Raw genomic sequence first — 24,506 nt, 5'->3', positions numbered from 1 at the left:
CGGCTCAAGCCCCCTCCACGTCATCAGAGCATGAATAACCCCGTCCCCAGTTCCGGCCCCAAGTCCCCTCCACGTCATCATTCCTCTACAGTTGCGGCTCAGGCCACAGCTGCTCTAACCCTGCAGGCCACAACCCGGGCCGCAACTAATAAATGACATTATTCACAACTCCAACATATTTTACTCGTAAAATAGAATACGTTGAGCAATTATAACAAGAGAAATTCATTTTTAATACAAAAATAATAAATTATAAACTAAAAATTATAAAAAACAATTAGAAAATTAAAAAAAGTGCAAAAAAATTAATTTTTTTTTAAATTTTTAAAAAATTAATAGTGCAAAAATCTCGCCCTCCCTCTTCTTCCTCTTTCTCCCTCTTCTTCCTCTCCCCCTCCCTCTTCTTCCTCTTCCAAAAATTCAAAAATCCGTGAACAGTAGCGGCCCGGCCTCTTCCTCTCCCCCTCCATCGCCGGCCAGGCCGGACCCCGGGAGCGTCACCGGGCAGCAAATGCGGCCCCGAGACCGGACTGGGCCGTGACGCCGCCTCCTCCAACGCTTGGGACGGGCCGGGACTCGCGATTTGCGGCCCGGCCCAGTGCGTTATTCATGCTCTCATTCCTCTACAGTTGCGGCCCAGGCCCCAACTGCTCTAACCCTGCAAGCCACAACCCGGGCCGCAACTAATAAATGACACTATTCACAACTTCAACCTATTTTACACGTAAAATAAAAAATGCCGGAAATTTATATCACGAAAAATTTCATTTATAACGCGAGAATTTCATTTTTAATACAAATACAATAAATTATAACCTAAAAAATATAATAAAATTAGAATATTAAAAAAATGCAAAAAAAAAAATAATAAATGCAAATCTTCCCACGTCGCCCCTCTCCCTCTCTTCCTCCTTCTTCCTCCTCCTTCTTCCTCTCCCCCTCCCTCTTCTTCCTCTTCCAAAATGTAAAAATTCAGAAATTGCTGCCCGAACCCCCTCGCCCCGGAAGCTCCAACGCCGGCCCAGGCCGGGACGCGGGACCGTCACCGAGCCGCAAATGCGGCCCCGGGACCGGCCTGGGCCTTGACTCCACCTCCTCCAACGCTTGGGACGGGCAGGGACTCGCGAGATGCCGCCCGGCCCCTTGCGTTATTCATGCTCTAAGCTAACCTATAACCTACTCCAAACAAATGGATTTCTTTTGTTGTATATATCACTCCCATTTTAAAATTTTACAATCCCTCCTTAATTTGTAGTCAAAATATCTCATCACTGTGTTTTGTTTTATTTGTTTTTTTTATTATTCTCTTATTTTTTCCACTTTTCTTTTACGATCTCCTAATTCGTATATTCAAGATAAATTAAATTTAGACCCTAAAATTTTTACATATTTCATATTTATCATCCGACGTGTGCAAATTATTGGGTTGCATACTCATACCACATGGGAAAATAAAGGGCAATTGGAAGAAATATATTATAAGTGTTGTCCCTGTTAAACTAATATGCAATTAATCAAGATTCTAACAAGTGGTATCGGAACCCAGATGACTTTTGGTTGGGCCTGGATGAGCATCGGTTAGGATTGGGCTCTCAAGGACTTATGTCAACCAATGTTCGAGTTGGGCCCAGGATGACTCAAGTTCGAATTGGGCCTGTAATGTGTCGATGTGTCGATTGCATTCCCGATAAGCCAAAAATAGACGGTATCAAATTAATATGTAGACTGGGGTATTGTGGGAATTAGGGCTGGGAAAATATACCGAAATACCGAAATACCGCACTTACCGTACCGAAAAAATACCGAAAATACCGAATTTTCGGTATACCGTACTTTTCGGTACGGTATCATACCGTACCGACAGTTTTAGGTATGGTAAAGGTATGCAGTTTGCATATACCGCGGTATACCGCATCATACCGCACCATACCGCAATTGCGGTATAAACCGCAATTGCGGTATGGTTCGGTATGATGCGGTATACCGCAAATACGGTATATACCGCAGATATATACCTGGGTTTTTAATTTTTATTTGGATTTTTCTTAATCGAGAAATTAGGATTAAGAGTTAATTTACTGACGTGGGTGATTACTCATTCTTTAGTCATACGTGTGCTATATAGATTATCAAATAGTAGTAATTATTTTATTGATGAAATTTTGAATAAGTTTACAATATTTGCAAAATTAATTTAACATTCGGCAGTATTATGAAGATTGAAGATCATATATGTAATTCAATTCAAAATTAAGGCCATAAGCTATTTGTCATTAATTAGTTTGTGTAGTTGTTGACCTACTAACCACTAATACAGCGTATTTAGACGTTTAACACGTCACTATATTACTGTATTTCGTACGTTCACATGATGTGGTGCATTTTATTTTGATACTACCTCTTTTTTAAAAAAAATAGAAACATTTGAAATGACACAAGTTTTAATTCACAATTAATAAAATAAAATAAAAGAATTAATAAAGTAAGAGATATAATATACTCCATCCAATTCAATGAAACAAAAGTATCATTTTATCATTTGAAACTATCATTTTATCCCCTCAAACTATCATTTTATGATGCAAAAGTATCATTTTATCATCCAAAAATCTAAAACTATCATTATGAAACAAAAGTATCATTTTATCATTTGAAACTATCATTTTATCCCCTCAAACTATCATTTTATGATGCAAAAGTATCATTTTATCATCCAAAAATCTAAAACTATCATTATGAAACAAAAGTATCATTTTATCATTTGAAACTATCATTTTCTGATGCAAAAGTATAATTTTATCAACCGATAAATTGCATATGTAAAAATGATAGTTTAGCTGGAGAAATTGCATATAAGCTGATAAAATTATTCTTTAACGTGACAAAATGACATAAAACTGATAAAATGATAGTTTTGCCGTATAGAATGATACTTTCAGACGATAGAATGATACTTTCAGCCGATAGAATGATATGTATTTTTGGTGTATAAAATGACATTTTTTATTAATAAAATAATACTTTTACCTTATAAAATGATAATCAAAGCGGATAAAATGACAGTTAGCTTATAAAAATGATAGTTTAGCTGGAGAAATTGCATATAAGCTGATAAAATGATACTTTAACGTGACAAAATGACATAAAACTGATAAAATGATACCTTTGCCCGATAGAATGATACTTTCAGCCTATAGAATGATAGTTTACCGGGTAGAATGATACTTTCAGCCGATAGAATGATAGGTATTTCTGGTGTATAAAATGACATTTTTGTTTAATAAAATGATACTTTTGCCCGATAGAATGATACTTTTAGCCTATAGAATGATAGTTTTGCCGGGTAGAATGATACTTTCAGCCGATAGAATGATAGGTATTTTTGGTGTATAAAATAACATATTTGTTTAATAAAATGATACTTTTACCTTATAAAATGATAATCTAAGCGGATAAAATGACAGTTAGCTTATAAAAATGATAGTTTAGCTGGAGAAATTGCATATAAACTGATAAAATGATACTTTAACGTGACAAAATGACATAAAACTGATAAAATGATACCTTTGCCCGATAGAATGATACTTTCAGCCTATAGAATGATAGTTTTGCCCGGTAGAATGCTATCTATTTTTGGAATGTATAAAATGACATTTTTGTTTAATAAAATGATATTTTTACCTTATAAAATGATAATGTAAGCGGATAAAATAACAGTTAGCTTATAAAAATGATAGTTTAGCAGGAGAAATTGCATATAAGCTGATAAAATTATTCTTTAACGTGACAAAATGACATAAAACTGATAAAATGATAGTTTTGCCGTATAGAATGATACTTTCAGACGATAGAATGATGCTTTCAGCCGATAGAATGATAGGTATTTTTGGTGTATAAAATGACATTTTTGTTTAATAAAATGATACTTTTACCTTATAAAATGATAATCTAAGCGGATAAAATGACAGTTAGCTTATAAAAATTATAGTTTAGCTGGAGAAATTGCATATAAGCTGAAAAATGATACTTTAACGTGATAAAATGACATAAAACTGATAAAATGATACTTTTGCCCTATAGATTGATACTTTCAGCCTATAGAATGATACTTTGAGCCGATATAATTATAGGTATTTTTGGTGTATAAAATGACATTTTTGTTTAATAAAATGATACTTTTACCTTATAAAATGATAATCTAAGCGGATAAAATGACAGTTAGCTTATAAAAATGATAGTTTAGCTGGAGAAATTGCATATAAGCTGATAAAATGATACTTTAACGTGACAAAATGACATAAAACTGATAAAATGACACCTTTGCCCGATAGAATGATACTTTCAGCCTATAGAATGATAGTTTTGCCGGGTAGAATGATACTTTCAGCCGATAGAATGATAGGTATTTTTGGTGTATAAAATGACATTTTTGTTTAATAAAATGATACTTTTAGCCTATAGAATGATAGTTTTGCCGGGTAGAATGATACTTTCAGCCGATAGAATGATAAGTATTATTGGTGTATAAAATGACATTTTTGTTTAATAAAATGATACTTTTACCTTATAAAATGATAATCTAAGCGGATAAAATGACAGTAAGCTTATAAAAATGATAGTTTAGCTGGAGAAATTGCATATAAGCTGATAAAATGATACTTTAACGTGACAAAATGACATAAAACTGATAAAATGATAGTTTTGCCGTATAGAATGATACTTTCAGACGATAGAATGATACTTTCAGCCGATAGAATGAACTCAAAAATGGCGTATGTGGGAAGATTTGAGAAACCACCCAATTGGAAGAATGAAATTTGCGTGCCTTAGGAAGAAAATAACTAGATACTAATCTATTTCTTGGCTTTGGAGGCTATCAAACGACCCCTTAGGAAGAAAGTAGTTGTCCAGTTTTATGCATCTTTGTCAAGCTTGCTAGCATTTAGTAGAAAAATTAACACTCTTTATCTTTGTAGTCTGTGTTCTTATCTGCAAAATATTGAGGCAAAATATTGTAGCAAAATATTGAGGCAAAATATTGTGATTTCTGCAAAGTTGCATCAATACCAGTTTGTATTTTTATGCGGTATTCGGTATACCGTACCGTGATTTCGGTATACCGCAAATATTGTGATTTCTGCAAAGTTGCAGCAATACCAGTTTGTATTTTTATGCGGTATTCGATATACCGTACCGTGATTTCGGTATATCGCATATTGCGGTATACCAAAATCGCGGGTATACCGAAATGTCGGTAAGGTATCGGTATTGGAATTTTGGTATACCGACTTTTCGGTATACCGGTATGCGGTATACCAAAAAAACGGTACGGTAAAGGTATGCACTTTGGCCATCCCGCACTTTTCGGTACGGTATGCGGTATGGTCATTTCGGCGCGGTATACCGTACCGTTCCAACCCTAGTGGGAATTAGGTACTCTTTTCCAAGTTGTACATCTAATGATGAGGGACACCAATATTTGCTGATAATTTTTCATGATATTTTCGCGTTGAACAATGACTTTTTGTGGATCAAGCTTCCAAGTCATGGACTCCTTCCGTCCCATGAAAGATAATCTCTTCCTTGGGCTGCAAAGACTTTTATGCAATTTCATTTTATATGTTAAGTGGAAAGAGTAAAATAGTAATGGATCATCTTGAATGGAACAAAACAAAAAGAAAAATGGATCATCTTCAATGAAACGAATAGTACATGAGGAAAAGGAATCGAGTGAATAAAACAAGGTTAAAGGGATGATAAGTCGGCCTACTGTGCGATATCACTATCTATAAAACAACTCCTTAAGAGAATTATTTGTCAATAATATAATTGTGATTAATAGTTATTACTCCTTCCGTCTATGAAATATTATCCAAGTTTGACTCGGCGTGGATTTTAAGAAATGTGAGGAAAAATAATGTCACGACCGCCCACCCCAGGGGTGTTACAAACGAGGCGATCGTGACCAAGGGACAAACATTAAGAATATCATTTAAGGATAACAGTTCATAAGAAAGACTCAATTAGCTTAAAAGAATAATATATATCAGAGTGTATGATACACAGAGTGCAAACTCGACTTTAGCTCCAAACAAATGGGAAAAGCTCGAATAAAATCAGAGTGTCTTTTCAACAATCAGCAACTCGAGATAAAATTATCTCAACAACACTTGGCGGAAGCATTCGAGAGTAGAATACTATTATGTATGAAGACATAATATATTCAGAAAGTTTTATTTACAATCTTCTTCACTTTCATGCTCAACACCCACTGCGCTCGTCACCGCTCAACCTGCACATAGAGAAAACATATGCAGGGCTGAGTACTTGGTGTACTCAGTAGACACGTGCCAAAATATATTTTATAAAAACAGATTTTGTCAAGCCACTCTTTGAGTGAACTCGGAGTTTTAGGAAAAGTCCGAGAACACTAAACATTTTTCTTTTCATTTTTCCAAAACGATCTTTCGATCTATTTTCCTGGAACATATGCCGTATCTGACAAACCCGATTTCACTATCTCTTGTTCATTCATCATTCATCGTTCATCGTTTCTTTCATCATTCATCATATCTTAACATTCAAGTGCCGGGGAAGTGGTTACCTCCCACGGTCTCCCATCAATCCATTCCATTCATCGTTGCAGTCAGATAGGCATAGTTCCAAAACAAAATATGGCTTGACATAATCTTTTCAACTTTATTTTCCTCAAAACGTTTTTGAAACATAAATCATTTTTTTTGTTCCGTCAAGATCGAGCATCATCTCATATCACATCAACAAGTCGAGCAAATCACAAATCACTCGATAAATCAACACATATATCACAACATAACTGTTAGGGTTTTGTATACTAGAAATCACCTTTCGAGTGATTGGATACTGTAAAACTCTAATGGTTATTTTCCAATAAATGCAACAGATTATTTTTGTCATAATGTTGTTATGTTTTACATTTAATGGTTGTTTATTTCATATTTAAATGTATGAGCAAACGTAACAAAGTCTAAGTCTTTGTTTTAGTAGACCGGTTGTGGGCGTCGTCCAATTTAAGGTAACACGGTCAGTTCTAAGCAAAGAAAAATAAGAATTTCACAACCTAGATAGGCCTAGACTACCTATCGCGAAAGGTTGCAATGTCAGTCCGATTATTTCTAAACCTTATTGAAATAAGATGACGTTGGTGTGGTATAGCACTGAATAGATCTAACAGCAAGACGAGTCTTTATGCTATCTACTGAAAGACGAGGTCTTGAGAATTAATTTCTTAATCAATGTATGTTAGCATTGAGCATACGATATTGAGTATCCACTACTTTGACTTACCAAAGGTGCGGGTTTTTCGTAACCCAACGATCCAAGTATATTGGGTAGTGGTGATCATTATCTAGAGGTGGTAGGACTGCTATTATGTTGAAACGTGCGCGAGGAGAGTCTCGTTTGATAACATCCACAAGAGGATCTCGAAACGAGGTTTTATTATTCGGAACCTAGCTAGTTGGAGATTGATTACTCTATGAATAATAAATAAGAGTTTCTTGCTAAGTCCATTCTTGGAATTCGAAATATGTTAATTAATTAAGTCTATAGCAGACATTAATTAATTAATGGATGTTTCCATCTTAAGCGCGGGAAATAAATCAAATACAATTAATGGAAACCCGGAATACTTGTAATTTCGGATTTGGAAGGCAGTGCAATATTACTTTTGTAGTGGCTGCTCGTAATATTCCAATATAAGCTTATATTAAATTGTGGGTTCAATTTAATTAGTAAAAAGCTAATTGGGTGAGGCATGTTCCAGATTCTTCCTTAAATCCCTGACTGGGCCCAATATGTGACTTATATAAATAGGAGAATAAAGGAGACAGAAAAACAACAATTTATTCATAAAATTTTCGTCCCCCTCCTTTAAGAGAATTTTCGAAAATTGTGCTCTCCTCCGTGAGCTGAGTTCTGTCTTCCATTATTCGAGTCCTAGTACGTTGGTGAGATTTGCCCACACAAATATCAGCGTATAGTTCGGGACACCAGTCAGAAGATCCGAGGTCTTGTATTGAAGATCTTCACGTGGAGACGGAGCAAGCCATCATCGATTCTTGATTGAATCAACGAGGTAAATTGGCTAATTCCGTAGTAAGCATGTTTTAGGAATTTAATGTGCTAAAGCATGTTTTAATTCAAGTTATGAGCATGATACATGTGATAATTACGCGAATAGATTTTGTCTAAATAATCTGCTAAATAGATCAAATTCATGTGATCCGTTTTGTCACGCACGCTTCCGCTGCCAGCCCCTTCAGTTGGTATCAGAGCCAGTCTTTGGCTCTGATTATTTGGATTTAAATTTCGCGAAATTCATGTATGCATGTATTATTTGATTGCGAAGCATGTTCTTGGTGTTTTGTTTAATTTATTATGCATGGTGAACTCAAGAACTATCGAATCAAGAACTTGAATTACTCGATTGTACGAGACGTGCGATCGAGATAGGGATGTCGAGACAGTGGGAGCCGGGATCACGGGGCGACGCGCAGGCGAGCAAGGGCTCGCGCGCGCCGCCGGCCGAGACCGCTGGCCCCAGACGCACCTGCGTCGAGAGCGACATGGTGGCTGGCGTGGTGTGGTGGCTCGTAACTGAACCACCGAGACACTGGGCGCCGGGAGCCGCAACCCTAGGCGGAAGGCCGAGAGCGGGCGCACCTCCGTGTGCGCCGCTGGCCGAGAAGCTCGCGCCGCCGAATGGCTTGGTTGTCCGAGACGGGCGCCGAGACACTGGCTGAGAGCGGGCGCGCCACCGTGCGCGCCGCTGGCCGAGAGATGTCGGCACCCGACGGGCCGAGAAGCCGCGACAGATTCTCGCCGCTGGCCGAGAGGAGCTGCGCCTCCGCGCACGTCCTGGCCGAGACGATGGCACGCCACCTGCGCGCCTGTAGCCGAGACGCCATGTGCGTCGTGATCCAACGACGAACTCGTCGGATTTTCGTCGTTCATCGTTCGTGCGAACCTCGTACGATGAGATAACGATGAAGAATTATTTTAATGATTATTTAATTATTTTATTAAAAGATATCATTAAAATATTATTATTTAATGGAAATAAAATCTTTTTGGAAGATTTATCTAGATTTTTAAAATATTTTGATTATTATCTATATCTATGGAATTAAATAATATTATTTTATTCCTAGAAGATATGGATGAGAATAATTTAATAGTTTCCTAATATTTTATCTAGATTTAAGGAATATCTTATTATTTTCTATATCTATGGAAATAAATAATATTATTTTGATTCCTAGATGATATAGATAAGAATAATATAATAGTTTCCTAATGTTTATATATATAAGATCCTAATAAGGATAGATATGTATCAATACGTTAAATAATATAATATCTCTTCCCAATCTTGAACATGGAAATAATTTGAATTTAATTTTTCATGTCTTATTAAGAATTAAGTAATTTAATTATTTTAGATATATATTATAGTAGACATGAATAAGAATTAAATTCTAGAACAATAATTCCTAATGGAAGATACCAATTAATAAAAGATTTAATTATCCGGTAGATTAAATACCAACAGAATTTAATTAAGCCTTCAACTGCCTCAAGGCTAAGGATAATTAAAGAAAAACCATAACCCAAATATCTAAGCTATAATTATGAACTCAACGTTTGTATATGGTCTCCATCAATTGGTCTGCAATTCATGAAGCCTTTTTCTAATATTATCGTCACCTGCTCTGTGGGGACAATAATCCTAAGAAAATAGCATGTTCATGAGGGCGGACTTCTCAAATATAAATAGTATGAACTAGAATATAGTTTCGAATATTATCGCCACCTGCTCTGTGGGGACAATAATCCTAAGAAACTGCGAGATTCAGAAGTTCACACAGAATTTATGAGATAGCTTGATCTTGTTAGCAGCACATAAGCATTGTTATGGGAGTGTGTTGTAGAAATGAGACTCTGTAATGCTAAAGAGATGGTCTTGCTTATGCAACATTAGGCGGCCATGCCACTCTGTGGTCTCTGGACTATTCGTCGGTGTTGTGACCAGTAAAATTGTAAGATTTTAATGCGTATTGACTTCCTCTGGAGGGTACAAAATTTTAATTTTACAGTTGTAAGATTTTGAAAAGTTTTATGGTTAATCTAATCAAACTTCTTACATAAGTTTATGACAATAGTAAAATACTTTGTTTTGCAGTGCAAATCAAATCATCAATATGTCATTCAATCCTCTTTCCGCAATTCTCAAAGAAAATAAACTCAAGGGCCAAAATTACATAGAATGGAAACAAAATTTGGACATCGTTCTCACAGCCGATGAGTACATCTTTGTGCTCACCACCCCGCGACCTCCAGTGCCGGCGGCTACCGCTGCGGCAGGAGTCAGAGATGCACACAGACGGTGGCATAAGGCGAATGAGATGGCTAAGTGCTACATGTTGGCATCTATGTCTTCAGTACTCAAGCATCAGCATTCAGCCATGGAAACAGCCGCCGAGATCATGCAGAATCTCAAAAATCTTTTTGATACTCAGAATCGAACGGCTAAGTCTCAAGCCTTTCGGAGTATCATGTCGAAGACAATGAAGGAAGGCTCGTCTGTGAGGGACCACGTCCTCGAGATGATGGGCCACCTCAACCAAATTGAGGTCTTGGGAGGGACAATCGATCCCGAGTCCCAGGTAACTATCATCCTTCAAAGTCTTCCCCCTAGCTTCCAACAGTTCAAGCTCAACTTTGAGATGAACAAAAGGAATTACACCTTGGCAGAGCTGTTGACTGACCTTCAGTCGGCAGAGGACCTTATGGTCCAGGCTAAGGCGGCCATGATGATTTCGGCGCCTCGTTCCTCTGGCTTGAAGCCTAGAGCAGGAAAAAGGCAGGCACCGAACTCAGGACCCGCCAAGATAGCTAAGGGAAAGAAGAAGAAGATGGCTAACAAGAAGCCTACGGGGAAGTGTTTCAAGTGTGGAGAGAAGGGGCATTGGAAGCTAGACTGTCCTAAACGGGGCAAGGCTACAGGTATGCACCAGGCTCTAGTTGTCGAGTCTTGTTTGACTTCGACATCAATTTGCACTTGGGTTATTGACACAGGAGCCACTGATCATATTTGTTTTGATCCTGACTTATTGCAGGTGACAAGGCGGCTACATGATCGTGAGATCGAAGACCTGCTGGGCGACGCTACCAAAGTGGCGGCCGTTGCAGTGGAAGACATTTATTTGCATTTTAGTAGTGATAGATTTTTGATTTTGAAGAATGTTTTGTTGATACCTTCTTTTAGAAGAAATTTAATTTCGGTTTCTAAATTGGTTTATGATGGATATTCTATTTCTTTTAATGACAACTGCGTTATTAAGAAAGATGGTTCTTATATCTGTCGTGGTATCATGGAAAACAATCTCTACACAATCACTTCTACACAGTTTAATAATCGCAAATCAGAACTCAATACAACATCGAAAATTTCAAAGAAACGAAAATAACCTTCAAGTTCAATGAACGAAACGTACTTGTGGCACCTTAGACTTGGTCATGCCAATGAAAGGAGGATCCATTCTCTTGTTCAACAAGATCTTATCAAAGGTCTAGAGGAGGAACCTTTTCATAAGTGTTAGTCATGCTTAGAAGGCAAGATGACCAAGAGGCCTTTTAAGGCTAAGGGCAATAGGTCCAAGGAAGTACTTGAGCTCGTTCATTCCGATGTATGTGGACCAATGTCAACTGAGGCAAGAGGTGGTTTTCGATACTTCATCACATTTATTGATGACTTCTCGAAAATTGGATATGTCTACTTGATGCGTCACAAGTCAGAGTCTTTTGACAAGTTTAAAGACTTTAAGACTCTTGTGGAGAAGTATCATGGGAAGAATATCAAATGCCTACGATCTGATCGTGGAGGCGAATACCTCAGTGCCGAATTCTTGGACTACTTATCGGAAGTGGGAATTCAATCCCAACTGACTGCGCCGGGCACGCCCCAGCAGAACGGCGTGGCTGAAAGAAGGAACAGGACCTTATTAAACATGGTTCGATCGATGATGAGTTATGCACGTCTGCCTATTTCGTTTTGGGGACATGCCTTGCTTTCCGCAAGTCACATTTTAGACAATTTACCATCAAAATCCGTACCTAAAACTCCATATGAGTTGTGGATTGAGCGTAAGCCCAATCTAGCACATCTCAAGGTTTGGGGTTGCCCGGCTCATGTATTGGAAAAGGATCCAACTAAGCTAGGATCTAGGACGGAGGTATATTTGTTTATAGGATACCCCAAAGGAACGAAAGGTTATGAATTCTTAAGTCTCCGAGATAAGAAAGTCATTGTAAGCACTCACGCGACATTCTTAGAGGAAGACTATGTAATGAATCATAAACCCAGCAGTGAAGTGGCTCTTTCCATTAACCAAGAACAAGTACCAAGTGTACAAACAATTCCCGAAACTTCAACTTCTACTCAAAATATTGTAGTGCCGCGCCGCAGTGGGAGGGTCTCACATGAGCCCGACAGATACATTGGTTTGGGAGAATCTATGGATCACTCCTCGGACAGCAATGTATTAGATCCCTGGAACTTTGCGGAGGCGCAGGCAGATATCGATCATTGCGAATGGGTAAAAGCAATGGATTCGGAACTACAATCTATGATAGACAAAGACGTCTACGATTTGTTCGTCCTACCCGAAGGTTGTACTGCCATTGGGAGCAAGTGGATATATAAACGTAAACGTGGACCCGATGGACGAGTTAAAGTCTTCAAAGCAAGACTAGTGGCCAAGGGGTATACCCAAAAGGAATGCATCGATTATGATGAGACCTTCTCCCCAGTGGCCATGCTCAAATCGATCCGGATACTGTTGTCTATTGCAGCTTATATGGATTGGGATGTATGGCAGATGGACGTTAAGACTGCATTTCTAAACGGCAGTCTTGAGGAGACCATCTACATGGAACAACCCGAAGGATATGCCATAAAAGGTAAAGAACACATGGTTTGGAAGCTTAAGAAGGCCATTTATGGCCTCAAGCAAGCATCCAGATCGTGGAACCAATGTTTCGATCAAACTGTTTGCAAGTTTGGATTCGAAAAGTGCCCAAGTGAAAGCTGCGTGTATAAGAAAGTTGATAAGAGGAATGTGGTGTTCTTAGTTTTATATGTAGATGACATTCTTCTAATTGGAAACAATAAAAAGATGTTGTCATCATTTCGAACATGGTTGTCAAACCAGTTCGAGATGAAGGATATGAGAGACGCGGGACACATCCTCGGGATCAAGGTTCTTTGGAATCGAGATAAGAAGATGTTGTGCTTATCTCAAGAATCTTACATCGAAACAGTACTTAGTCGTTTTAGCATGCAGGACGCCAGGAAAGGTTTCTTACCTTTTAGACATGGCATCCATTTATCTCAAGAGATGTGCCCTAAAACGCCGTCTGAGATACAAGAAATGAGAAGGATTCCATATGCTTCGGCAGTTGGAAGTCTCATGTATGCTAGGCTTTGTACTAGACCAGATATTTGCTTTGCTGTTGGCATGGTGGCAAGATATCAGTCGAATCCGGGCCAAGGACATTGGACTGCCGTAAAGAACATACTCAAGTACCTTAAACGGACTAAGGACTATGCTCTAGTTTACAATGCAGTCGAGCTCTGTCCTTTGGGATATACTGACTCAGACTTTCAAGCTGATCAGGACTCGAGAAAATCTACTTCAGGATATGTGTTCACCTTAGGAGGTGGAGCCGTAATTTGGAAGAGTGTGAAGCAGAAATGCATCGCGGACTCGACCATGGAAGCCGAGTATGTGGCCGCTTCAGAGGGTGCAAAAGAGGCTGTATGGTTCAAGAACTTCCTTATGGATTTAGGTGTGGTTTCGAATCTGCCCAAGAGCATCACCATTTATTGTGACAATTCTGGTGCTGTGGTAAACTCGAAAGAACCAAGAGCTCACAAAGCGAGCAAACACATAGAGCGGAAGTATCATATCATTAGAGATATAGTGCAGAGAGGAGACATAAAAGTGGTCAAGATTGCGTCAGAGAACAACCTGGCAGATCCTTTTACAAAGGCTTTGGCGGTAAAACCGTTCGATTGCCACATAGAAGGGATGGGAGTTCGACTCATTCAAGACCTCAACTCGTTTTCAGTATAAGTGGGAGATATTTAAGACGTGTGCACTACCATTTTGTATACTCGAAAGTTGTTTTGAGTATAAGTGGGAGATTGTTAGGGTTTTGTATACTAGAAATGACCTTTCGAGTAATTGTATACTGTAAAACTCTAATGATTATTTTCCAATAAATGCAACAGATTATTTTTGTCATAATGTTGTTATGTTTTACATTTAATGGTTGTTTATTGCATATTTAAATGTATGAGCAAACGTAACAAAGTCTAAGTCTTTGTTTTAGTAGACCGGTTGTGGGCGTCGTCCAATTTAAGGTAACACGGTCAGTTCTAAACAAAGAAAAATAAGAATTTCACAACCTAGATAGGCCTAGACTACCTATCGCGAAAGGTTGCAATGTCAGTCCGATTATTTCTAAACCTTATTGAAATAAGATGACGTTGGTGTGGTATAGCACTGAATGGATCTAACAGCAAGACGAGTCTTTATGCTATCTACTGAAAGACGTGGTCTTGAGAATTAATTTCTTAATCAATGTACGTTAGCATTGAGCATACGATATTGAGTATCCACTACTTTGACTTACCAAAGGTGCGGGTTTTTCGTAACCCAACAATCCAGGTATATTGGGTAGTGGTGATCATTATCTAGAGGTGCTAGGATTGCTATTATGTTGAAACGTGCGCGAGGAGAGTCTCGTTTGATAACATCCACAAGAGGAGCTCGAAACGAGGTTTTATTATTCAGAACCTAGCTAGTTGGAGTTTGATTACTCTATGAATAATAAATAAGAGTTTCTTGCTAAGTCCACTCTTGGAATTCGAAATATGTTAATTAATTAAGTCTATAGCAGACATTAATTAATTAATGGATGTTTCCATCTTAAGCGCTGGAAATAAATCAAATACAATTAATGGAAACCCGGAATACTTGTAATTTCGAATTTGGAAGGCAGTGCAATATTACTTCTGTAGTGGCTGCTCGTAATATTCCAATATAAGCTTATATTAAATTGTGGGTTCAATTTAATTAGTAAAAAGCTAATTGGGTGAGGCATGTTCCAGATTCTTCCTTAGATCCCTGACTGGGCCCAATATGTGACTTATATAAATAGGAGAATAAAGGAGACAGAAAAACAACAATTTATTCATAAAATTTTCGTCCCCCTCCTTTAAGAGAATTTTCGAAAATTGTGCTCTCCTCCGTGAGCTGAGTTCTGTGTTCCATTATTCGATTCCTAGTACGTTGGTGAGATTTGCCCACACAAATATCAGCGTATAGTCCGGGACACCAGTCAGAAGATCCGAGGTCTTGTATTGAAGATCTTCACGTGGAGACGGAGCAAGCCATCATCGATTCTTGATTGAATCAACGAGGTAAATTGGCTAATTCCGTAGTAAGCATGTTTTAGGAATTTAATGTGCTAAAGCATGTTTTAATTCAAGTTATAAGCATGATACATGTGATAATTACGCGAATAGATTTCGTCTAAATAATCTGCTAAATAGATTAAATTCATGTGATCCGTTTTGTCACGCACGCTTCCGTTGCCAGCCTCTTCAATAACATGCGCAACAACACTTTCACTTTGATCACATATAACATGATGCTCAAACCGATATATGAAAGTTCTTGGAAACACTTTAGTTCGAAAGCCCACGTAAAAACTTCTCGTAAAAACTGTACGGTAACTAGAAAGCCCACCTCGTTCGTTTAAAACCTTCACTCTGTGCTCCTCTCTTTCTCCTCTTCTCTTTTTCGGCTACGCTCACGCCGCCACCACGCTACCGCCACCGCTGCTGTATGCGCGGCGGCTCGCCGTCGCGGTCCGCCCCAGCCACCGTCGCCGAGGATCTCCCCCAGCCGCCGACGCCGTTCCCGACAGGTAGGTGGTCGGAAATTCGTTCCTCCATCCCCTCTCTTCTCTCTCTCGGATTTCTCTCGATTATGAAGTAAAGAAATGAAAAGGAGGGAGGTTGTATATATAGAAATTTTTTTTCATAAAAGACAAAATTTCACGACTTTTCGTTTTGATGCGACGAGTAATTAATGCGGTCGTCGTTGGAAAACGTGCCTGATGCGACGTGGTTCTTATCCAACTTTTCGTCTTGATGTGACGCGGTTCTTATCCTACTTTTCGTTTTGATTTGTTGTCGTAAGTGTATTTGATACGTGGTCTATTCTTTCGTGTAGGTATCATTTTGGGCTCGTAACAATTGGGTTTCAAATTGGGCTAGGAAAGAATAATTGTTTAGCCCCAAAAGTGAAATACTTCTCTCGATAAAAGAAACAAGGTCGAAACAATTTTCTAATGCACAAACGACGGTCCTTTCAAGAACACAATAAAAAGGTAGAAAAAGTCGGGGTGTTACAAATAAGTTGAAAAAGTCAGTGGAATGAATGTCTCATGTTTATACACGGACTACTCATCCATACATTCATCAATGCATATCAAGATTATTCTTATTCATGTTTGGACTTCTATACTGCGAGTACGAAATTGAACTACTCCATCCGTCCGTGAATATGAGCTCATTTCTTTTCAACACGAGTTTTAAGAATATTAAAAAAAGTGGGTTGAAGAAAGTTAGTGGAATATGAGTCTCACTTGTATATACTAGTTATAAATAATATGTGAGTTGAATGAGTTAGTGGAATGTGGAGCCTTTTACCATTTATGGTAATTATGAATCGGAACTCCTATTTGGGGACGAACCAAAATGAAAAAACGAGACTCTTATTTACGGATGGAGGGAGTATTTCGTTTAAGAAACTCGATAGTTGCTCAAGAAAAGTGCTGAAACATATTTTTTTGTTATTTTAAGAAGAATTTTGTTTAAATTATGGATATCTCAAAGTATAGTATTCGTGAGCGAAATAGGAAAAATAACTTCAACATGCAACATTTCGATGTATAATAGTAGTACCAGTACAGCGTGCGAAATGAAGTCAAATGCTCATTTGAAGTTGCAATAACTAAATACAAATAATTCAATAATTGTCCAAAATATAAATTAAGCAAGAAAAAACTCAATTAAAACTTTATAAATGTATGAACTCTAGTAATTTGCTATCTAATAACTTCAAGTAAAGCTATGGTATATGTACGAGTTAGAAGTTTAAAACAAACCCCCCTAAATTACATCAAATTTACTTAGATTAGCCACAATTTGTGAATATGAACCTCATAAATTATTATAGTGTATGGAAATATTCGTTTATATTGACGTTAAGCACAAAATTCGGACGTACAAGTTAACAACTCATCACAGTTCGACATTATTAAGACATCATATTATTGGAGTGAATGCAAGCTTCCTAAATTATGGTCTCATCCATTGCATGTAGTAAGGTTTTATTGTGGCCCAAGTGTCGTTTATTAATAGTACTATGAAATTAAGATATTTAAATTAGATTTGAATATCTTAACTATGTGATTTACATAATTATGTTAGGTGGATATAATTGGTCAACCTTATAAAAAAATTTAATAGAGTAATGGGTGCCTACATTCATAAATTAGGGATATATTTTGATTTTACGCACGATTTTAAAAATTGTAAAAATTAACTAGATAAACTTAAATATATAATGTATTCACAGTTTGATTTACTTGCAAATATATTAAAAAATCAAAATAAATTTTAAATTCTACCTCACCAACTCCACCCTTCTCACTCTTGACGGATTATAAAATTTAATTTTGATTTTTTTGGTGTTATATCAAAAACATATTCGATTCAATATAAACTAAAATACAATAAGTTCATGTATTTATTTTAAAAACTTTGGCCACAACTAAATACGCTCAAAATTCCTGAAGTTAGACCACAATAATTCTAAACAGAATTTTTTTATGATATCACGTCGATAGAGTTAATTAAATATAATTACATGACAACTAAGTCATTTCTGTACTAATAATGAAAACCATTATTATATTTTAAAAAGGTCAGCGAGAACTATATTAACAATTAATGAATATAAGAGCATCCACGTCGGCGAGCACAAGCTCGTCAGTCCGTCCGTGCCAGCGGCGCGGATGAGCTGTCCGCCGCTGCGCTCTTGCAGCTGGCAAGGCGCTGCTCGATGCATCGAGCACGTCCGTGCCAGCGAGCATGCGACGTGGCAGCTTCCTATTGGCCAACGGCAATTTAATTATTTTTTTAAAAAAATTAAATTTTAATTAAAAAATCCGATTAAAAATAAAAAAAAATATTTTCCCACTTCCCAAAAAATTATATCCGTTTTCTACCCACTATTAATTTATTTTTCAATTTTTTTCCCCAAAAATACACATTTTCATCTATAAATACTACCACTTCCACACCAAAAATTCACACCACACTTTCTTAATAGCGTTCTTGTCAATCTCCAAAGATCCAGAGGTTGGCACGAACCAATCCGGCGATTATTATTGGTGGCGCATCTGTCGCCGGTACCATGAAAACCGGCCGGCTGGAACAATCGAGCGCAACAAGAGTATGGTGTGCAACGCCATATACAGAGCCAAAGAAGAAATTCAAAAGTTCCAGGGGTATTACCTCCATGAAGAGCGGTCGGCGGGGAGCGACCGGAGCGAGGTCAATATCATCAGTTCCGCCTTGTTGACCTACCAAACCATGAACTACAAGCCGTTCAAGTACCTCAACATTTGGCAGGAGACGCGGTCGCATCCGAAGTATAGGGGAGGCGTAACATCCTCCTCTAGCGGCTCCTCCAACCCTATCCGATGCCGGCTCCGAAGACATGGCTAGCCAACTTGCCGGAGCTAACTTGGGTAGCCCCGACGCCGGCCCGAGCGATTAACAACGCCGACCGCAAGGAAATAAGAAGGTGGCGGCCAACTGCCGTCGCGCCGCGACTCCATCTGCCCCCGCTCCCGCTCCCTATGTGCCACCTCAACCCTCCACCAACTCGTTGTGGGGGGTTTTGGCCCAACTCAATTTGGCCTATAGGTCAAATATGACCCCCGAGCAACTTCGAACGCATGTGGCGATGATACAGGGTCTCCAAAGAACGTCGGGGGTATTGCCGGATGATGACTAGTCTTCCCCAGGGGCATTTTTAAGCTTAAATTACGTAATTTTTATTTTTTAGGAGTTTAATTATGTAATTTTTATTTTTTAGGATTTTAAGTATGTAATTTTTATTTTTTAGTATTTTAATTATGTTATTTTATTTTTTAGGAATTTAATTATGTAATTTTTAATTTTTTTGTAATTTGTAATATTATTCCGGGTATTTTTAATGTATTTTAATTTAGTGCAAATGTTTTTATTTAAATTGAATAATGGAATTGTGGGACCCTTGTGCTCGTCCTTGCGGAAGAGCACGGATGTAGGTGTTGTGCTCTTGCCTAAGAGCAACTCCAATGATCCGCTAGCGGACCGGCTAGCCGATTCCCGGCGAAGGCCGGTCGCTACCCTAACCATTGTAGGCGGCGAGCGGCAAAACGGCTAACCGATTTGCGGGCTCTAGCCGATCCGCTAGCCGCCATTGTAATTTTTTTATAATTTACTTTTTTTTTAATTTAAATAAAATTATTGCATTTTCTCGTATCTCTGTCCTAAAATTAATTCCGTATTTGCGTGATTGTAATTTTTAATTTTATAATTCCGTAATTCGTGTGTGGAAGAGGGGTTTTAATTAATTATGTAATTTTTTTATAATTTACTTTTTTTAATTTAAATAAAATTATTGCATTTTCCCGTATCTGTGTCGTAAATTTAATTTCGTATTTGCGTGATTGTAATTTTTAATTTTGTAATTCCGTAATTCGTGTGTGGAAGAGGGGTTTCTTTTTAATTATGTAATTTTTTAAAATTTTAAATAAATTTATTGCATTTTCTTATATCTGTGTCGTAAATTTAATTCCGTATTTGCGTGATTGTAATTTTTAATTTTGTAATTCCGTAATTCGTGTGTGGAAGAGGGTTTTTTTAATTATGTAATTTTTTTAATGAACTTTTTTAATTTAAATAATACTATTGAATTTTCTCGTATATGTGTCGTAAATTTAATTCCGTATTTTATGTGATTGTTAATTATTTATTTTTAATAATTTTATTTATTGTGATTGGGCTATGGCTGGGCTATTGCTTGTCCAGTTGCTTGTCGTGATGATGTGGCATGAGCAGTTTTAGTGCTGATGATGTGGCAGGATGAGTTTGTGGCTGGACTATTCTTATTGGAGATGCTCTAAGAGCAGGCAGAAAAAGTGGGGTCGGGCCCACATCCGTGCTCGTTGGCAAGAGCACGGATGTGGATGCTCTAATAGCTTAGTTGGGAGAGCGTCAGACTGAAGATCTGAAGGTCACGTGTTCGATCCACGTTCACCGCATTTTAGAATAATACTTTTATTTAATTTATTACTATTAGTATTTTACGTATTTTGTCTTAAATTTAGTATTTAAGGTCTCAATTTGTGATTGGATATCTTTTCTTCCAAAAAACTGACTTACCTCAATTAATATAATCGATTTTATCGCATTTATTTGAGTTTCCTACTTCATTTTTATGTGCTTTATTTTGTAGTATAGTACATTCTTATTTGAATATCCTACTAATGCTTTTAATGCTTTAACTGCATTTTTCGTTATCTATTTTCTTGAGGTTCGTCAATGTATGCTATATTTACAAGCGGACGTATTTTGATTTTTTTTTTTATTTCCGTTATGAGTTTCCTATTAGTAGTGCATTTGCTTGAAAATCAGTATATATTGAAATATTAAATACATTAACTTTAATATATTTATATAGTAGTACAAAATAGAATTAAAAAGAAAAAAAAACTTCCAAGACCATACTTTTAAATATTTTTGGGTACAAAATAGGTTTTTTTTTATATAATGGTATTACGGTATACCGTATCGTATTTTGGTATACCATAAAAATGAGGTATACCGCAATAATGGTAAGGTAACAGCAGTGGCGGAGGGAGAGGGGACAATGGGGGTACGAGTGTACCCAAAAAAAAAATTTAGTAATATTATATATTTAAAATAATTTGTTATAGGAATTTTATAAGTTAAGAAAATGCATTCTTTCTTTCCAAATCCTTTTTTTCCCTGAAGTTCGACAGCCACACCTCCTCAAAACCTCCATACCTTATTTCTTTTAAATTCTCAAGTTCATCACCGGTTTCACGGTTTGTAAAAGTAATCACGAAATTGGAAGGTTTTCAATGTAGCTCTTCTTTACTGAATTGTTTTTGAAGATTGAAAATTTATATATCTTAGGGTTTATGGTTTTTGTGGTTAGATGTTCCTGATTGATGAAATAAATGATTTCGGAGATGATTAACATGAATTGAGATAGAGTTTGAGATAAAATCTTGCGGAGAACTAATCTCTTTGTTCTGTCTCCTCCTAGTTTGGATTATTAAGCATGAATGCACAACATTAGAACTGAATGGTCAATATTTATTTTGACAAATTTTGTAATGACATCGTGTGCAGGAAATAAAATAAAAAATGATGAGAAAACAATCCGATCTTCGACAATTTATGTCCAAAAGGAGAAAAACTCATGATAGTTCAAGCTCTCCGGCTTCAAGCTCTCTACCTTCAAGCTCTCCGGCTTCAAGCTCTCCACCTTCAAGCTGTCCGGCTTCAAGCTCTCTACCTTCAAGCTCTCTGCTTCAAGCACTCCACTTTCAAGCTCTCCACCTTCAAGCTCTCCGTCTTCAAATTCAATTGGTATTGTATCTCCTTCAGATGCTAGTGTGCCATTACATGAGGAAGAATTGATTTATGATATCGAAAAACTTCATCATGATCCTATTAGAAGAACCGATATAATGAAATATCCTCCAAATGAGCGAGATACAATTAGGAGGGCGTATATTCTTAGAAAACCTTGTCAGCCAAGAACTTTTTCTTTTCCTCAAAAAGAAGTTGGAGGTTCGCATCGTCGGTTTATGGTTTCATGGTTTGATAAATGGGATTGGCTTGAATATAGTATGGATGAAGATGTTGCATTTTGTTTTGTATGCTATTTGTTCAAGAATGAAGTTGGACATACGGGGGGTGATGCATTTGTGAATAAAGGATTTAAGTCGTGGAATAAGCCGGAAGGATTTATAAAACATATTGGTGGAGTTAAAAGTGCTCATAATATTGCTTATGAGAAATATGTGAACTTGAGGGATGGCAAAAAGAAATCGATTTTGGTTTCTTTAGATAATGTTAGTGATGTGATTAACAACGAATATAATGTTCGCTCGAAGGCTTCAATTTCTTGTTTACGTTACCTATTGGGACAAGGCATGGCATTTCGTGGTCACAGGGAAGGTGAAGATTCCCTTAATAGGGGAAATTTTCTTGAACTTTTAAAATGGTTGAAGGCACATAATGAAGTTATTTCAAAAGTGACTTTGGAAAATGCCTCTGGAAATTGTCAATTGACATCTCCAACTATTCAAAAAGACATCATCAATTGTTGTGCTAAAGAAACAATGAAGAGAATTGTGGGTGATCTTGGTGATGACTACTTTGCTATATTAGCCGATGAATCTAGTGATGTGTCCCAAAAGGAACAACTAGCTCTTTGTTTGCGCTATGTTGAAAAGAAAAGGGGAAAGGTAGTTGAACGATTCATTGGTCTTGTGCATGTTGGTGATACTACATCTTTGTCTCTTAGAAGTGCAATTATGACTTTACTTGTTGAACATTCATTAAGCCCATCCAAGATTCGAGGGCAAGGATATGATGGGGCTAGTAACATGAAGGGTGAGATACATGGACTCAAGACTTTGATCATGAAAGATACTCCAAGCGCTTACTACGTACATTGCTTTGCCCACCAGCTTCAACTAACATTGGTAGCCATTTCAAAAAAGAACGATGATTGTAGTTGGCTTTTTGAAACTGTTAGTATTTTGTTGAATGTAATTGGAGTTTCTTGTAAGAGAAATGAATTGCTTCGCGAAGTTCAAGCACAAAAAGTTGCTCAAGCCTTGGAAATTGGTGAACTTGAATCGGGATCGGGGTTGAATAAAGAACTTAGTTTGAAGAGGCCTGGAGACACTCGTTGGAGTTCTCACTACAAGACTCTTTTGAATATCGTGGACTTATTTTCTACAATTTTTGAAGTTCTTACGATGATTGGAAAGAAAGATTCCATTTTCGATGATAAGGGAAAAGCTCAAGGCATTTTGTACTTACTAGAGTCATTTGATTTCGTGTTTATGGCACAACTAATGACTACTATATTTGGGTACACTAACAATTTGTGTCTTGCTTTGCAAAGAAGAGATCAAGACATCATTAATGCTATGAGGCTTGTCACTTTAACCAAAGATCAACTACAGAAAATAAGGGAGGATGGATGGGAGATTCACTTGAACAAGGTAATCTCAATTTGCATTAAACATGCCATTGTTGTTCCAGATGTGAAAGCTCACTATAGCCCTCATGGAAGATCAAAACGTTTTGTTCAACAAGTTTCATATCTTCATCATTTTCGTGTTGATGTGTTTATCAAAGTGATTGACTTATTACTTCAAGAACTTGATAATCGATTCGATGAAGTTAATATGGAGTTGCTCAGATGTATGGCTTGCTTCAATCTTAAAGATGGCTTCTCTTCTTTTGACAAGGAAAAGGTACTCAAACTTGCCACTTTTTATCCTTCCGATTTTTCAAACATTGATTTGATGGACCTTGAGTGCCAACTTGATATATTCATTGGAGATATGAGAAGTGATGAAGACTTTCAGAATTTGCGAGATATTAGTTCTCTTTTGGTGAAGCTTGTTGAAACAAAAAGAGATGTGGTTTATTCGCGTGTGGTTTTGCTTATCAAGTTGATTTTGATTATTCTGGTTGCCACTGCAAGTGTAGAGAGAGTGTTTTCTGGAATGACGTTTGTGAAGAATAAGTTGAGAAATAGAATGGGTGATCAACCTTTGAACGGTTGTTTGGTCACTTTCATTGAGAAAGATGTGTTTCTACAAGTATCCGATGATGATATAGTGAATCGTTTTGAAGAAATGAAGACTCGTCGAAAAATAAATTATATATAATGTAGTTTATTTTTGTATTTTGAAATGTATGACTCTAAAATTTGTATATTTCAAAATATATTGCTTTTAGTATTAGTTTTTATATTTTGTACTCCCTCCGTCCCGGTCTACTTGCACTTATTTCCTTTTTGGGCGTCCCAAGTTATTTGCACTCTTTCCATTTTTAGTAAAAATTATCACCTACAGCCGCAATTGTTGACTTTGCTATACACTCATTCCTTAATCTCCGTGCCGAAAAGGAAATGTGCGAGTAGTCCGGGACGGAGGGAGTATGTTATATAATGATTTATCATTTGACTCGCACCCCCGAATATAAATTCCTGGAT

At 37.2% G+C, this 24,506-nt stretch overlaps 2 protein-coding genes and 1 non-coding gene across 3 annotated transcripts in view; 2 read left to right on the top strand and 1 right to left on the bottom strand.

Moving 5' to 3' along the window:
• LOC121783379 overlaps positions 1-24,506 on the bottom strand; it is a 447,925-nt gene that overhangs the window by 64,945 nt on the left and 358,474 nt on the right. The gene's annotated exons all lie outside the window — the stretch shown is intronic.
• TRNAF-GAA lies at positions 20,418-20,496 on the top strand. Its single transcript has one exon. It is a non-coding gene; the product is annotated as a tRNA-Phe (tRNA).
• Positions 22,117-24,180, top strand: LOC121784326 (zinc finger MYM-type protein 1-like). The gene has a single exon (XM_042182486.1). The coding sequence runs from the start codon at positions 22,117-22,119 to the stop codon at positions 24,178-24,180; it is 2,064 nt and encodes a 687-aa protein (XP_042038420.1).

Source organism: Salvia splendens, chromosome 21, assembly GCF_004379255.2.
Source record: "Salvia splendens isolate huo1 chromosome 21, SspV2, whole genome shotgun sequence".
Lineage (NCBI taxonomy): Eukaryota > Viridiplantae > Streptophyta > Magnoliopsida > Lamiales > Lamiaceae > Salvia > Salvia splendens.
Note: the sequence above shows the minus strand (reverse complement) of the source record. Positions and strands in the feature narration are given on the sequence as shown.